The sequence below is a fragment of the Eleutherodactylus coqui genome, chromosome 4 (assembly GCF_035609145.1).
Source record: "Eleutherodactylus coqui strain aEleCoq1 chromosome 4, aEleCoq1.hap1, whole genome shotgun sequence".
Classification (NCBI taxonomy): domain Eukaryota; kingdom Metazoa; phylum Chordata; class Amphibia; order Anura; family Eleutherodactylidae; genus Eleutherodactylus; species Eleutherodactylus coqui.
The window spans coordinates 70,971,132-70,988,431 of NC_089840.1; the positions used below are offsets into that span (position 1 = coordinate 70,971,132).

The 17,300-nt window shown below is 43.7% G+C and overlaps 1 protein-coding gene across 1 annotated transcript in view; it reads left to right on the forward strand.

Moving 5' to 3' along the window:
• METTL16 (methyltransferase 16, RNA N6-adenosine) overlaps positions 1–17,300 on the forward strand; it is an 80,228-nt gene that overhangs the window by 58,228 nt on the left and 4,700 nt on the right. Inside the window, exon 9 of the mRNA XM_066599630.1 lies at positions 14,355–14,522. Within this exon, the coding sequence (XP_066455727.1) occupies positions 14,355–14,522 (168 nt within the window). The remainder of the gene's footprint in view (positions 1–14,354; positions 14,523–17,300) is intronic.

The following is a 17,300-nucleotide window of genomic DNA, read 5'->3' on the forward strand; positions in this document are numbered from 1 at the left end:
CAATCCACTGTCTGACCTCTGAAGACATTTTGATTTAAGGCTGTACAGCTCCGATGTTAAAAGTCATCCGTCGGGGTTCTCTTACTGTATATCGCCAGCCTCTCTGCTGTCGGAGCCTATCCAATGTGTCACCTCATGTAGTACTGGCTTTAGCCAGCATATAGCGCTGTTGTATAACGGCTGAAAAAGAGTAAGCCCCCTAGGAAAACCAGGATACAAATTGGATTGGAAAGGGGTTAAAGAGGTGATTATAGCTTACTTTATCTTATAGCTATGCAAGTATGAAAGAATACCCCTGGACAACCCCTTCAAGTGACTGGGCAGTTACTGAAGTCCGCAAGCAAATGCATTAAAGGGGCTGTACCAGATTATCAAGCAGGATAGGAGAGACCTGCTGATCACCACTGAGAACACCTCCAGTCTCGACAATAGATCTGTATACTGGTCCGATCTGCGGAAAGCTGAGTGACCACCGCTCTTGTAGTAGCATCTGTTATCCCAGGATAGGTTGGAAATGACCAATACGATGTTATTCATGTCCTAACAATGCACTATATTTGGGTTAAGTGGAGATGGTCTCTGCAATGAATCGGTTTGGCACCCCCTTACACGGTACTCCAATATTTCAGCACTGCTACTGTCGATGTGTTCAGACTATTGCATCGCTGTGCGTCTTACACGGCCCAACCTCTACTCCTATGGGGATACTCCAATCCTTGCATATAGCCTCTGGGTGAACATGCTCCATGCCCGGAGTCTGATAGCTACCTTTTGTACAGCCGCCTTGTGACAGACTGCCCTGCTAATGCCCATTTGTCTTGAAGGATTAGACATGCACACTGATTTTTCTGGGCTTAACAAATTAAAAAGGCATTAGCTGACAGCTTCTATCACACTATCGGCATAATCACGGGCCGGTGAGAAACAATGAAAGTACAGGGGTGTCTCGGGCGACCCCCTCAGACCCCCTTTTGTCACCTAAGCTAAGCAAGTATGTTGTCTATCGATTTCAAGGCTTTTTTATTTTCTTCACGTGGGCTGGGGGTAACTGCAGATGTCTAGCCTGGCAATTACAATTCACAGAGTTGGCATTAAATTGGTAAAATTGTAAGCAGGCAGTGAAAGGTCTTAGAGGATGACTAACTGTGATTTCAAGCCGAGCATGGCTTGATAAAATTGATTGTTTGCGCAGCCCGTCTCGCCATTTAAAGCCGCAGTACTACATTTTATTCTTACTTTTTTCTTATTTGTATTTGTTTAATGCGTAATCTTAACAATGTCACTTCTAAACGCATTCCGTTTGTAGCTTTAAAAGGGAAAACACGATTGTGAAAGCAAGTCGTTTGGCTTTGTAGCCTCCATTCAGACCCTGTATGTCAATGACAGACGCCGGCTGCTTTCTAAGATGCACCCCTGCAGTTCTCAGTAAAGGGAATACGGCATTACTGGGGATTTGCAGTATAATTTGGATGTTAAAAGGTGACCTCAGAATGGCACCTGCTAATGCCTTTTATTGTCCTGGGTTAAAGAGCTCTTATAGATTTACTCCAGTGGTTTTACACGAATTAAGTAAGACAACGAACTCTTATTTTTCTCGCCTCACATGCTTATCGCGTAGAAATAATCTCTTTTGGTAAGGGGTTATTAGTGGTATGCAAATTTAGGGAAAAGTACAGGGTCTAAAGTTTTTATTACTATTACTGTCAATTCTTCATCTGTCGGTCGTAACATTAAAACCACCTCCCTAATGTTGTGTAGGTCCCCCGCATCTAACCAAAGCAGCTCTGACCTGTTGAGACATGAACTTCACTAGACCCTTGAGGGTACGATCACACAATGCCCAGTAAATAGGCGCGCAATTTTTGGTGTAGATTTTCACAATGGGATTCACTCATTGCAATCAACAAGTTATTTTGTGAAATATGGTGACATTTCTGCAATAAATAGAAGGTAGCTTTCCTGGAAGTCAGTGTCCAACCGTTTGACAGGTCTTGTAACTAGAGATGAGCGAGCGTACTCGTTAAGGCAAATTACTTGAGCAAGTATCGCCATTTTTGAGTACATGCCCGCTCGTCCGAAAAGATTCGGGGGCTGGCGGGGGTGATCGGTGAGTTGCAGGAGTGAGCATGGGGGAGCGGGGGGAGGAGATCCCCACCACCACCACCACCCCACGTCGGCCCCCTGAATCTTTTCGGGCAAGCAGGCATGTACTCGAAAATGGCCATACTCGCTCGAGTAATTTCCCTTAACGAGTACGCTCGCTCATCTCTACTTTTAACATGATTGGGAATACAAGCCAAAACCAGAGTCTTCTCCAGAAGAAAAAGATAACCATGTACAGACAGACTGTTACGGGGTTTCTGACCCTCGTCGGTGTACAGTTGGTTTTTGGCTGGGTTGGAGGCCTATAACACGGTTGGTACAATTTTTCTGTGTGGAGACTACCCCTAGCCAAAAACCTTCTGTACACTGACTAGGGGAAAAAAACCCCCATACCAGTCTGTCTGTACATGGCTATCTTTTCCTTCTGGAGATGACTCTGGTTTTGGCTTTATTCACAGTCATGGTAAAAGGCCTATTAAAAAGTTGGATATTTACTTGTAGGAAAGCTGCCTTCTTATAGCTGAGGCATTGTAACCTCTCCCATTTACATACTAAATTTCCAGGAGCAGCATTGCATGGCCTTTTAAAGGGAACCTGTCACCCACCTAAAGCACCATAAGCTAACTGAAGGTGCTGTTAGGACAGGTGACAGGGAGCTGGGTGATGTGTTTTCTTTTATACTCCTGGTTCCTATGGTGTCCACCGCTGAAGTCCACACACTAGATGAAAATCTGACTCTTCCGAGTCCTGTGTGCGTGCTTAGACTTAGACTTGTATGGGAGAGTCTGTGCTCGGGACTCTGAAAAGAGTCTCCCTGTAGCTTGGTTTATGGTTCTTTATGCAAATTCTCTTTAAGTCTCCTCCCGCCTACTAGGTGCTCTTCACAAGGAGAATCTGTACCCCCCCCCCCTCCACCCCACCAACACAACAAATGGAGTTTGCTGAGAATTTTAAAATCTGCAGCATGACTATCTTCCACTGTAGATTTTTTCAGCTGTATGTCAATAGGGTTTGTTAAATTAGTAACGTTCCCGTTCCAAGAACAGCGTTTTCTTCACTTGCGCAGAATGACACCCATCAACAATCATTGTTCGTTGAATGAGACATGCGGTGAAGGTGTCATGGACGTGAAAAATGTGAGAACGAACTAAAGGAGCCTCGCCTACTCATCAGCCGATCCAACAACATGATCGCATGAGTGGAGCAAGTAGTTATGGAGGACTGCCGATTGACTATGGCAGAGATTCCCTGCAAAGCCGGTATTTCTGTAAGATCTGTGCACACCATCCTACTTGAAAATGTTGAAAGCTTTCCCCACGTAGCTGTAGCGAATGTTGACTAACAATCTTAACTGGCGATTTTGACACATAATAACGATGGCTAAATGATGGCTTCTTTCCATCAGTTGCCACAATGGATAAGTCATGATTGAAGATCTCCATGGTTGCACATTTTTCAGTTGTGCCGCTCTTGAATCAGCGATTTTCCAGTGGGCCAAGCAGACCCCCTAAAGAAGTGTACGCAGCGCTCATGCAAGCATGGCAGTGACGTTGTGAAGAAGTCAAGAGGTAGACTATGTTGGGAAGTGACAACACTTTCAACTTTCTAGGGTAAATTTTGAAAAATAGGTGACCCTAGAACTTGAGCGCACCGCGTACTCCTCCACTGTAGCAGTTTGTATCTCTATTAAATGCCCTAATAACACCAATGAGTGCAAACGGACCGACTGAATATCTGGCCCTTCAGCCACGGATCGTAGTCTGTAAGGAAGTACTTTCTGTACATAAAAAAAGAAAATTTCTCTAGCTGATTGACCAAGAGCGATCAAATGACCCTTCTCCAAAGGGAATTACGGTGTCCGTTTATTGGCCCTAGATTAGTAATAATAGCTGTCCTAATTGAAAGAGATCTGTTTCTGAGAGATAATCTGCAAAGAAGACTGACATACGTTGTGACCTTGACTTGTTCAGGCGGGCGCCCATTACACTACACAGATGACTAAGCTTTTCCTTCACATTCGGAATCTGTTTATTCCTGAACTCCCGTTACAGACGCTTGGCTTATCCCCGCCTGGCAGGCTTACTGCTGGAAAATCTCTAGTACTACTTCAGGTATTCCAGGAAATGGAAGCTTTGAAGCCTGCGTATATTCCAGCTCTACATACTAATGGGGGATTGTGAAAGATGTGGGCAAGCGTATTTGATATTCTGGGTATTTCAGTAGCATGTCCTTAGTATGGTCATCACTCTCTCCGTTCATAGAACAACTCTCAAAGGTCCGCAGTCATGTAAATGTAAACTTATAACAATACTAGGCTTTAAAGCAATATCCCAGCAAGCTTTACGCTCACTTTCCAAGCTTTTGCAGAGCATACCAGATGCCTGTTGATGTTGTAGAGGCTGCGAAATGGGAAGTGAACAGAAATTGTGGTTCAAGAGTGTTGTAAAATGGACAAAATTTACTGCTAACCTTCAACATATTCTCCTTTTTCTTGATTCGATTTTATCTTAAATTGCAGCCAGAAGTGACGGCATCCTCTATGTAGCCCCTGATCATGGGCGTAACTATAGAGGATGCAGGGGATGCGGTTGCACCCGGGCCCAGGAGCCTTAGGGGGGGCCCATAAGGCCTCTCTTCTCCATATAGGGAGCCGAGTAGTATGAATAAAGCATTATAGTTGGGGGCCCTGTTACAGGTTTTGCATCGGGGCCCAGAAGCTTCAAGTTACGCCTCTGCCCCTGATGGTATTTATTTTGCCTGCTGCTTCTCCTGTGCTACATCCATGTTAAACAGAAACACTGACCAAACACAGCATTAAAAATGTTCATAAGGCTGGTTTCACACGGGCAAAAATGCAGAATTATTAAATCAATGATTTTCAATGGTTTCATTCTTGTTTGCGATGTTTTCACAAAATAAATTGTCCTATCTTTTTTCGCCCAATGCTTTCAATGGGGTCGTTGGCGGCGGCAGCTCTGGCCCCCTCGAAAGGAATAGGAGAACTCGGCGATCCTCTCCTTCGGCTGTGACAGCTACGGCAGAGGGAGTCCCTTCATACCCGTGGGGATGGAGGGATTCCCCATAGTGATGCGAGGCTGTTTTCACATTAAAACGCCTCACATCCACAAAGCTTTCACATGGTGAAAAGTGCGAAATCGGGCCGTAAAGACAAGCATTTAATTACTTTGAGGTTACTGAATGGACCTAATGACTATAATTGGATCCATTGCGCATGCGGGGAGACATTTTCTTTGTGTAGGATCACATGGTGTGGATAGGGCACGACATGTCATTGTGGTTCAACCCCTTCAAACTATACTGATAAGGGATAAACCCCTTTAAAGTCTATAGTGAAATCTAAAGCACACCACAAACAATGTATCCAGTGCATTTTGGGGACTCCTAGCATTTTACCAATAGCCTTCTCTATAGAACTTGAAGAACACCAGGAAAACTGCATATTATGAATGTAATCGAATTAGAAACCTGCTCCACCAAAACGCCTCAAACACTCGTTTGTTTCAAATTGTTTAAAAACACGGAAAAAATTGTATGCGAGAAAGACCCTTTATACGTTTTCCTCCATTTGTATTCTGGCTTTAATAATGATTCATGTTTTTTATGTGCTCTGGACTCAGACGCCCGTATGGTAATACGCTGTGCAGAAATCGCGGCATTTTACCAGCGCAAGGAACTGCGTATCCCAATGTGTTGTGGCGTTTTTGCACGCGTATGTCTGCACATAAACAGCGTATTTTATGATCACTGACGTCCTGGTTTCGTTTTCTTTACTTCTCATGTTTCCTAGCAACATGCGTAAAAAAACGCAGTACATATGCAATGTAATAACGTATGTACAGCATTCCGAAGTCCCCCATAGGAAACAATAGGGCTGTAGGGGTGTAATACGTGCTGCGTTCTTATTTACGCTTATAATGCATGCAATAAATAAATGAAACTGTGAAAATCAATGTACTTTCATTGGCGCCATTCACAGCGTAAATTATGCGCAGAATACGCAATTTAATAGCAACTGAGCAGAGCTAAATCACCCACTTTACCCAGGAGTTAAATGAGTTTTCTCATAGAGCACTTTCTCTGTACTGACTATAATGGACCCCATTCAGCTTCCGTTGTGCCCTCTTGCGGTTTCCCAGACATAATGGCACCGTTCTATGCGCTATTTTGTCTGGCATCTTGCTCCAGAGACAGGAGCCTCCAGCACAGATGTCAACGGAGCCCTAGATGTATTTCCCACAATGGCACCGTGTGCTGCATTTTTTTTTTTTGGCACACTCTCCCCTTCATCATACAAAAAAAAAGGGATATATATTACATAGAAAGCAGCAAGATAACAGCAGAACTGCTTAGTGAATAAATACTATACCAGAACCAAGCTCATAACATAAGTACAGTAGCGGAACTAAGCAATTGTGTTTTGGGGGTGATGATGCGCTGACAGGGGCACCTTGAAAAATCACAGGGGAGGAGCCAGAGCCAGGAGGAAGATGATTCATGCAGCTTCGCATAGGAAGATCATCTAGCCAGGCCAATGTTAGGGGGTAGATCACCTCCAGCCTACACCTGCCTGGTTCTCTCCTACAAACTACTGGCTGGCACCTTGTGTGACCACACGGGTCGCACGTAGCTAAAGCCAGCCATGCATAAGACAATGAAATCTGTTTTTATACAGTGCTCTCTGTTCTGACATGTGCAGATTACCTTCATATTGCTATGTTGGTGTTTTCATCCAGTGGGAATAGTATACAGATGGTAAGAGGGCCCGTTACATGGGGCACAATGAAGTGGGAAAATATGCCATGTGCACATTTTTAGTGAAAGCTCTGGGGATCAGTACCTGAGCAGTGTGCTCTGCGCCAATGCCAGCTGTGTTACAATGTGCCCTAACAGCAGATAACCCGGAATGCTGACTGCGGAGGCCAGATCTAAGATCTACTTCATACCACAGTAACCACTAAGTGCAATTCCACCTCCTATCAGCAAAACCATCAGAAAATAAACCCCCTGTCGGCTGTATGTTTGCACAAGGGATGGGGGGAGCAGACGGAAGCACTTATGTTCTGTTGGATCCATTTCTTCCAGACATTCCATGCAACATAGTGATTTATTTCTGTTGGAATAGACTTACTTCCCCGAATAGTTGACTTCTGCTAAATGACTCCTGAAGAAAGTGATGCCGCTCTCACCCAGGGGTCACAATGTAACGGGTAGAATTGTGTGACCCGGCGCACACGCGTTCTGCATGAGTATTAATGATCCACGTGTGCCGATGTGCTTCTGCATTACCACTTTGTTGGCCTTTGTGTGATAGCTGAGAGATCAATCACCTGCATAGTAATCCCATCCATTCACCCACCGTGCATTATCCAGCGTCTCTAGGTAAAACTAGGACAAAGCTCTAGACTGTGCGCTACTTGCAGACTGATTTTCTGTGCATTACTCTATTATCCTATGGGTTTTGTTCACAAGGATGGGTGGATTCAGCCATAGTCCTAAATATGGTAGTTGTGTAGAGCCATCTAGTGGCAGATTTAAGGAACTTCACCTGTAAACAGTTTAATTTCAACTACCTTTTACATTCTGATGGCTGGAAATAATGCGCAATTAGGTTAGATGTTATTGCAGCCTCTTCTGCATATGGAAATGATACTAGATTGTCGTACAAGGGGTAAAACTAATGATGGAAACCTTTTAATGTTTTTGTTGCTGTCCCAAAGCATCTGTAGTACTCAAATATTGAGTTAGGTAGCAAGGAAAACCTCTGTGGTGCTTGCAGCTTTTGTGGACATGGTCACTGACCAATTAAAAAGGAATTTACATTATTATTTAACTAAAAGTTAATCTTTGATCATTTTTAAGAAAAATCTGCATTTTTGTAATGTACAGGAAATGAACTTGCTGTTAGTGACTGGAACCATTCTAGTGCATCCTCTTCAGAATAAAGAAGGACCTCTTTCCTATGATGGACTACATACAGTTACTACATTGATGATAGTAGGTTGTATGTGGTTGATGTGGTTAGCTCACATTGGATTGCCTCCATGAAAGCCCTCAGCGGTGAACAATGTTGGGTTTGTATCAGTTTTCAGCCTCCTGGGTATCAGAAGAAGGATTCCATTCATTAACAGCAAGCAGAGATTATGTATATGGTAATAGACAGAAACTGCTGAATGACAAATTTAGCGCAGTTTTAGGCTATCTAGTTTAACTGTATACCACCTATTGATTGGCTGGTATATTTTGCACTAAAGTTTTGGTGGGAACAGTCCAATTTGGGTCTCGCCCTTTGCCTGTGAAGCCATGCCCCTTTTTTCAGGCTTGGTACAAAAAAGTATCAAAAACATCATAAATGTGGCGCAAAGCATGCGAGACAGTTTTCTGGTGCAATTTATACCAGAAAATGGTGGATTTTCAATAGTAAATCGACCCCAATGTATTTTAGAAAGTTGCAGAACTTTCAAAGAGTTGTCCAGGATAAGGAAAAAAGAGTCCTCCTGCAGATTTTCCATACACTAATCTGAGACAGAACATATGCCGTGTATCTACTATGCGGGTATATACACAAACAGAGCCACGACCATCCATGGGCTGTGTCTGGTATTGCAGTTTAGATCCATTCCCTCAATTTCGTAGGATATTTGATCAGTGGGGGGGTCCAAAACTCGGCACACCCACTGATCCGCTGTTGGATGGAGCCCGCAGCCTTTTGTCCAGCAGTGTGTCCCCTTTATGGTTTACATAGCTTTGTACGTTAAACCGCTGTGCCATTACTAAAAGTACAAAGCTATGGCTGGTGAACAATGCAAGGGACATGATGCTTGCAGGAGCACCCCAGCCCCCTCAAACTGCTGATGAGCAAGGTTGCCAGGAGTCAGACCCCCACCAATGTAATATTTATTGATGACTTAGGCCGCCTGCACACGGGCCGATTTTTACTGCGTAATCCACAGCGGGCGTCCGCCTCCAGATTCCGCAGCAAATGCTGTCCATAGCATGATATAGGGAGGTGATTCTTCCTGCACAGGAGCGGAGATCAATCGTCATTTTCCGTTCGCGGGGGAAAAATCGCAGCCTGCTCCATTTTTGCGTGAATTCCATGCAGACTGCTTCCATTGAAGATAATGGAAGCCGTCTGATCCGTGGCCCTTCCACAATTGACATTGATGAAACAGATGAAAAAGTAGCGCAAGGGGAAAAAGTCGTCGTGTCTGGTCCCCCCCCCACCCCCCCACCCCCGTGTGCAGGCGGCCTTATTGTAAGGATAAAAGCAGATAAACCAGGCAGCATCAGATGTTTCTTAAATATTCAGCTTTTTATTCCTCCATAAAAGACTGACGACGTTTCGAAGGAAACCCTAAGGGATCTGTGGATATCCCTGAAGTGCTGCAGTTGTTCCAAACATGTTCTATTTATTGTAAGGATAGGCCATGAGTTTTAATGTCCCAGAAAATCGCTTTAACCCATAACAATCACATTAAATTGAAATCAGAAAGATGGAAAAATACCTCTACAGCGCCATCTATTGGGTGGCAGCATTCCTTCAATTCCTTCAATCCCCCCCCCCAACATCATCGCTCCACCCTGCTCACTCCCGAAACTCACCGCTCACCCCCGTCGGCACCCGAATCTTTAGAGACGAGCGGGCAGGTACTCGCAAAAGGCAATACTCGTTGAGTAATTTGCCTTGGCGAGTACGCTCGCTCGTCTCTACTTCTGACCCATTGAAATTTGGAAAAAAAACCCTCCCAGAAGTTTCCCTTTTTTTTTTATTGTAGATGTTGAATTTTTTCCACATATATTTGGTGCAGTACTCAATCACGTGAAGTCCATTTTTTAACCCCTCAGTGACATAACTAATTTTAGCCTTAAGAACCAGTATATCGTTTCCCCTTCTCTGTTCCTGCCGTCGTAACTTTTTTTTTTTCATCAGTGCAGCTTTATTACGGAACTTGTTTTTTTGTGGGACAGGAAAAAAAAGTCACCTTTTTTTCCCCTTAAGATTCATTTTTAAACTGTTCACTTTATGGTATAAATATTAAGTTGACTCCCTTTTATGGGTCATTATGATTATGACAACACCAAATCGCGCTCAATATTAACATTTTTCTTTTGCAAAAAGATTTTATGTGGCACTACATTCCAAGTCCAGAGCATTTCCATTTTTCTGACGATAGAGCTGTACGAGGGCTTGTTTTTTGTGTGATTAGTTGTAGTTTTTATTGGCACCATTTTGAGGTGCATTTGACTTTTTCCTGGCATTTTATTCCTGTTTTGGGGGAAATGCGATGAACAGAAAACAGCTATTTGGCTTTTTTTTTTTAAATAGAATTACTAGGCTGAATAAATAATGTAATAATGCCATGACAACCCGTTGATTACAATACAGAGGGAGCTCCCTCCCTCTTTGAAGCCTTTACACGTTTCCTTTACACGAGCTCTCGGCAGCTGCCAATCAGCAGCTGTGGCGTTCCATGTACTGCAGGCCGGCCAACCCATGTCTCCACCCATAATTCAAGTTGAGACATATTGCACTAATATCAATTCAGTCCACCCGACCCCACTTCAAACGGCTGTAGCTACAGTTCTGTCGTGCTACGGACAAGCGTTTGGTCTCATTTGTAAGCCAGGAATTGTCTGTGTGTTTAATATCGTTCGACTAGAACACATCGCCAGCTCCTGTTTTGTATACATTAGCCCATATTTTGATTTCCTCTACTTTTTACAGATGTGCAGTCCTGAGTGGCTCCGCACACTTGTCTTTGCCATGCAGAGATCAGGAAGCTTACGCAAGTGCCTTGGTGTTGGCATTGTGTCGTCTGTATTTGTGGAGTGTTTTGCCTGCTAAGTGAACCAACGCTGCTAGATGTTATGTAAGCTATAAGCCCTGCAGCAAATACAAGCATGGACGTACTTTTATAGTTGCGGTACACTTCAGGGGAGAACACGAGGCCAGCACAGCAAAAACAGAACATGCTGCATATATCCTATATATTACTCCATCAGATAATATATTTAAACTGTTCTTTAGTACAAAAGAGGCTTGTGCGAACCTTACCTTAGGCGCAGCGGCTGGGGGAGTCACAGGGCGCTTTCCCTACCGTTCTGCCATTAATATGGTTGCCTCTTGTATCAAGCTCGCACACCGGAGAATGCACAGAGCTGTCAGGTGTAACCCCATACTTGTCAAAGAAATAGTAATAAAGTAATCTAGCTGGGACACGTACCTGTAATGAGGTATTGTTGATAGAATTATTGGGGTTTATACTTTCTGAGCAACAGGAGCCGAAATGAAGCAACTAATGAGTGATTTCTCGCTTTGTAGCCTGCCTGGTCCCGCGTTTACACAGGACAACAGTTGGTCAAAATCACCCGCTTAAATGATTTTTCGGCCAACAGTCGGTCCGTGTAAAACGACTCTAAGGCTTCATTTACACGAGCGCATATACACCACGTTTTTACGCCTGACCGTATATATGCGACCATCTGAGGCATTGGATTCTAATGCATTTGTTCAAATGGGCGATGATACTGCGCGTAAATACGTCGGCACCGTGAAAAATGAAACGTACAAGGCTGAAATATGTCCGGTGTATATACGGTGGCCAAAAAGATAGTTCTGGAAGTATATTTTGGCCAATATATGCTGGCAGGTCCCATAGACTCCTATAGGAGCAGGGAAAGAGAAGGAAGGAGGGTTACTGGAGGTTGGCGATCTTACTGAAGAGTTAGCTTTGTAGGTTGCTTTGGAAGCTTTCCAAGGTGGCAGAGAGTCTGATATGTTGAGGCAGCGAGTTCCAGAGTATAGATGACGCACGGGAAAAGTCCTGGAGACGATTGTGTGAAGAGCAGAATAGAGGAGGAGGTCTAGCAAGGACTGGAGGCTATGGCCGGGGGGGTATTGGGATATTAGATCAAAGATGTATGGAGGAAACCGGTTGTGGACGACCTTCTATTTCATTGATCATATCTTGAACTGGATTTGCTGAACGATGGGCAGAAGTGGTGGAGTAACGAGGGGAGATGTGGATTGGCTGGGCAGCAGAGTTGAGGATGAACTTGAGGGGCGCAAGAGCAACTGGATGGGAGGCTGCAGAGAAGGATGTTGCAGTAGTCTAGATGGGAGATGATGAGGGAATGCACTAGCATTTTGTTGATTCAGGGTTGAAGAAAGATTGTATCTAAGAGATGTGATTGAGCTGGAGGTGGCTAGGGCTTATATATGTGGTTTACTGGAGAGGGTGGAGTCATATGTTACACTGAGACAACGGACTTGTGGATGTCGGACCGCTGGGACCCCTAGAGATCCTGAGTCCGACGCATCCGAAAGCGACAGTGCGCATGCTTGACCACAGCACTGTTCTCTTTTATGGGACTGGAAGAGACAGATGCACTGGGCAATCTCTTCCCGGCAATGAATGAAGTGGCGGTTGAGTTTGCACACCACTGCTCTTGGGGCATTTGGTTGGGCTTGTCTCAGGATTACCAGAGGGCCCTGTGCTTGGACTCCCAACGATCAGACATTTTTCCGTTATTTCGTGGATAAAGGTCTTTAATGGGAAAATCCCTTTAATTAGCTTGTCATTTGCTCAAATGTATGCAGAGAATTAGTGCTGCATCTCCCATTCACAGCTGTGGTCGGTGCACATGTATGGCTTATGTAATCACTCTTTAATTCAGTGTGTCTATTAGCATAATGTGCTATACTGTCAAAAGCTGGGGCAAACCCGCATGTGATTAACTGCAAATTACTGCAGATCTTTTCGGTGTGTTTTTTGCCACTTGGATTTTAAAGGTGCTGGAGAGGTTTCAGCTGTAACATAGTGTAAGGCTTAAGGAAGACATATGTCCACCCAGTTCAGCCTATTATCCTTCAACGTTGAGAAGATAAAAAAAAACAATGAAGTAGAAACCAATTTTCCTCATTATAGGGATAAAAAATTATTTTCTGAGTCTAAATCTGGCAATCAGAATAATCCCCGGATCAGCGACCCTTCTGCAGCAATTAGTGGCTATAACGTAATATGTTTGCACTCAGGAAATGCTTTCTGGCCCTCTTGAACTCATTTAGCGAGTTCATAACCACCGCATCCTATAAAAGCAGCACAACTAAGCTGCATCGGAAAAAGTGTGTGAATCCTCTAATGCACTCTGATATTCTTTGCATTATATAGTACCTATTAACCCCTTCAGTGGCAGGTTTATTATTACCATGTCATGCCTCACAGGCAACAATGCAATTTAATCTCGCAAGTATTTGAAAGTCCTGTACTACTTTAACAGTTGGTATTACGGCAGGGAAATCTCCGTTGCTTGCTGCGCTGAGTATGCAGTAAAAACCCTGGAAGATTTTAGATGACAGCTCAGTGCTCTGCACATTTCAGCACTAGAGCTGTCCACGGAAATCTTCTGGGGTTTAACTGCATGGTCAGTGCAGCAAGCCCCGGAGATTTTCCGGGCGTGCCACTCAAGGGGTTAAAGTGCTTCTTGGCATTTGCAAATGAAGCATCTTTCAGCATATGAAGCACTGAAACTTTCTAATGCCTTTTCCGTGTATGCACTCATTACAGTACCCAGCAGTGTAAACAGACCCATGGCCATACACCATGGAGGAGTGAGTGATACTGTTTTACAAAGGTCTTGTTTTAAAAGTTTACACGCTGAGACAGAGATTACTTAATAATCTAGGCTACTCCTACATAATATTTCCAACAACGCTAATTTATAGGAAAGCTGTTTTCCAATAGGTGGCGATGTGGGGTATTGTACCACATTCCATTTACTTAAGTCCCCTCACGCCTACTTGGCAGTCTCCACAAGGAGAAACTGTACTCAACCTTATCTAGAACATACAGGTGACGTGTCTCCATTAGAGATGAGCAAGCATACTCGCTAAGGCAAACTACTCGAGCGAGTAGTGCCTTATTCGAGTACCTGCCCGCTCGTCTCTAAAGATTCGGCTGCCGGCAGGGAGCGGCGGGGAGGAACGGAGGGGAGATCTCTCTCTCACTCTCGCTCCCCCCTGCTCACTCCCGCAACTCACCGCTCACCCGCGCCGGCAGCCGGATCTTTAGAGACGAGCAGGCAGGTACTCGCATATGGCAGTACTCGCTCGAGTAGTTTGCCTTAGCGAGTATGCTCGCTCATCTCTAGTCTCCATCTTTGGCCAGTTTTTTAATCTGTTTTATAAATGTTTGATGGAATTGTTGTTTTCTTTTTCTTTAACCATTCAGAACCCTCCTTCTAAGAAAAGGAAACTGGAAAGGCCACGCAAACCAATGATGTTCTGTGTGCTGGAGACTACAGTGAAGATGCTGAAAGAAAAGTGTGACTCCTCAGGTGACTCGGAACATACCTCCGTGGTCACAAACTGCTTAAAAAGGATACTTACTGATCTGAAGGTAGGTGTCAAGAAAGCTGTAACAAAGTGTTTTAGAAAGGGTGTCATGTATAAGTCTCAGGATTAACCCCTTAAGCGCCACCCCCCCATTTTTCCCCAACTTTCGTTTCCCCCCCTTTTAAAAGAACATTCATTCGTGATCATCTGCCTGTGTAAGAAGCCTTTATTTATTTTAAAGCGCTATTATTTATCCATCGACATCGCTGTATGAGGGCTTGTTTTTTGCGGGACGAGTTGTAGTTTTAAATGGTACTATTTAATGTACCATATGATGTGCTGATAAACTTTCAAGAAGTTTTTAGTGGAGTGAAATAGAAAAAGAAAAAAATTCTGCCATCTTTGGGTGTGTCTTGTTTCTACAGCGTAAGGCTGCAACAAAAATGACCTGACAACTTTATTCTGTGGGTCAGTACGATTACTACTATACCAAATTTATATTGTTTTGTTTTCTTCTGCCCCGTGCTGACGGCTATAACTGTTATTTTTTCGTCGACATAGTTGTGCGACATCTTATTTTGTGCAGAATGTCCTGTTCTTTCCGTTGGAGTACATACGACTTTTTGATCGCTTTTTATTACATTTTGTCTTGGCGACAGAGTAACCAAAAAGGCGCGACTCTGGCATTCTTTATTTTTTCTGACGCTGTTCACCTTGATAGATCGGACTTTTATGGACACAGTAATACCAAATATGTATTTTTGTTTTATTATTTAGATTATTTTCTTATAAATATGGCAAAAGGGATGTTTTTTAATTACTTTTTTTTCGTTTGTTTAATAATTAGTAACATTTTATTGATCTTATTTTAACTTTTTTTCAAGTTGCGATGCTTTGATCGCTCCTGCAGTATGATGTAATGCCATAGCATTGCATCAAACTGCGATCGGGCAGACATTCTAACAAGCCACCCACAGGCCTGGCTTGATAGGCATTATGCCATGACAGCCATGGGGCCTCTTAGAAGTCCCCCGACTGCTATGACACCCGCACGGCGCCCTGCGATCTAATAACGGGAGGCTGTACGGGACCACTGAACATTGGTTGGGGGATTTAAATGCCACTGACAGAATTGAGCTGCATGGCTTATCGGAGCTGTTGCCGCCAGCACCCACGTTGCATGCGATCTCCCTTTATATACACCCCAAACGTGCAGGACGTAATCTTACGTCCTGTGTCGTCAAAAGGTTAAAGTGGTTGTCCAATTGATTGTAGGGGGAAAAAAAACCCGCAAATTTCCTAACATTAAAAACATAAAACAATAGTCCACTCCACAATCCTCCACTGATACAGGGCAGATGCCTCCGTGGATCTGCCTTTCTTTACAAGCTGCTAGCGATGACCAAATCAATGGCATCAGTGCTGATAGTCCATACTGATGTCCCAGTGAGGGTGCCTCCACGCGGGCACTAAAATGCAGTGTTTTTTGCTTTATTCAAGCATGAGTAAAAGAGCAGATTTCTGAAACCAATGTCTATCCATGGTTTCATTTACAGCTGCGATGTGTTCTCTGTTGTGATGCTGTGATACCAAAAAATCGTGGCATGTTCTATCTTTCTGCCTTTCTTGCTTTTTTTAGCCGCCCATGTATCCATATCGAGCCACGGTTTGCTCGAAAAAAGGCACGATAGCGCACTTTACAAAGCAGGCACACAGTTGCCCTATCGTCACGTTTTTTGCCCGCCCAACAACGCAAACACCCGTGTGGAGGCACCCTAAGTGCATTACATGACCGCTGAGGCCACTAAATAGTTTACAAAGGCCGGCCCACAAGAAATTTGTGTTTGATTGTGTGAGATTAAAGAGCTCAGTACTTTTTCTTTTTTTAATTAAACTATTGGCCATTACTGTAAACTTTCATCCAGGAAAAATTTATAAAAAATGTCAAGCTTCCCCATCATCCTGCACTCAGTACCCCATAATGACAAAGTGATAACACAATGTTGCAAATCTTTGAATCGTCCTGCAAAAACGTCCTCAGACATCTAATGTTTATTTACTGTGAGCTGCAAGCTATAAAGTAAAGGGCCATTTGCACATAATGATTATCACTCAGAAATTCGTTCAAACGACTGAAATGAGTGATAATCGTCTATGTAAACATGGCCATCGTGCACTTTTCGTCTGAACAATGATTTCAAAGTAAGCTTAAAATCCATCTTTCAGCCACAGAGAGAGAAAGTCTCTCTCAAAAGACCACTTGCTGTGTTCTCCACAGTAGTCTCGAGATTATAGTGTAATTTGCCTGCAGCCCTGAGGAGAACAATGCAACTGTGTGCAAAGCTGGGCGTGTAACTCGGGGCTCTGCAGACAGCCCCTGGAGGCTCACTTACATGCAAATGAAGATGATAAAGTGTTAATGGCAATTAGTGGCTATTAACACTTTATGCAAAAAGATCACCTAAACTTTCAATCTTTCAATTGTTTGAAAGATTATCTTTGCATGTAAATGGGCCTTAACATGAACAGGAATTCTACACATATGAACGGTCACTGCACTCCTCTATTGATATTGAGGTTTTAGATGAATGACCCTCTGTGTCTTGGGTGAGTGAAGCTGTGCCTGGAGGAAGCAGAATACAGGATCTCCAGATCCCGTTATAGACAGTTAACTCATTGCATAGTAAGAATGGCTGATGTGTGTAAATGGAGCAGGGAGACGGAAGTGGAGAATGCCATGTACAGTGGTAGGGACGTTAATGGTGGAACATAACCCGGTACACCATTTGTGAATTAGAGGGAATGGCCCATAGATTTTATCACCTATCTACATGATATATAT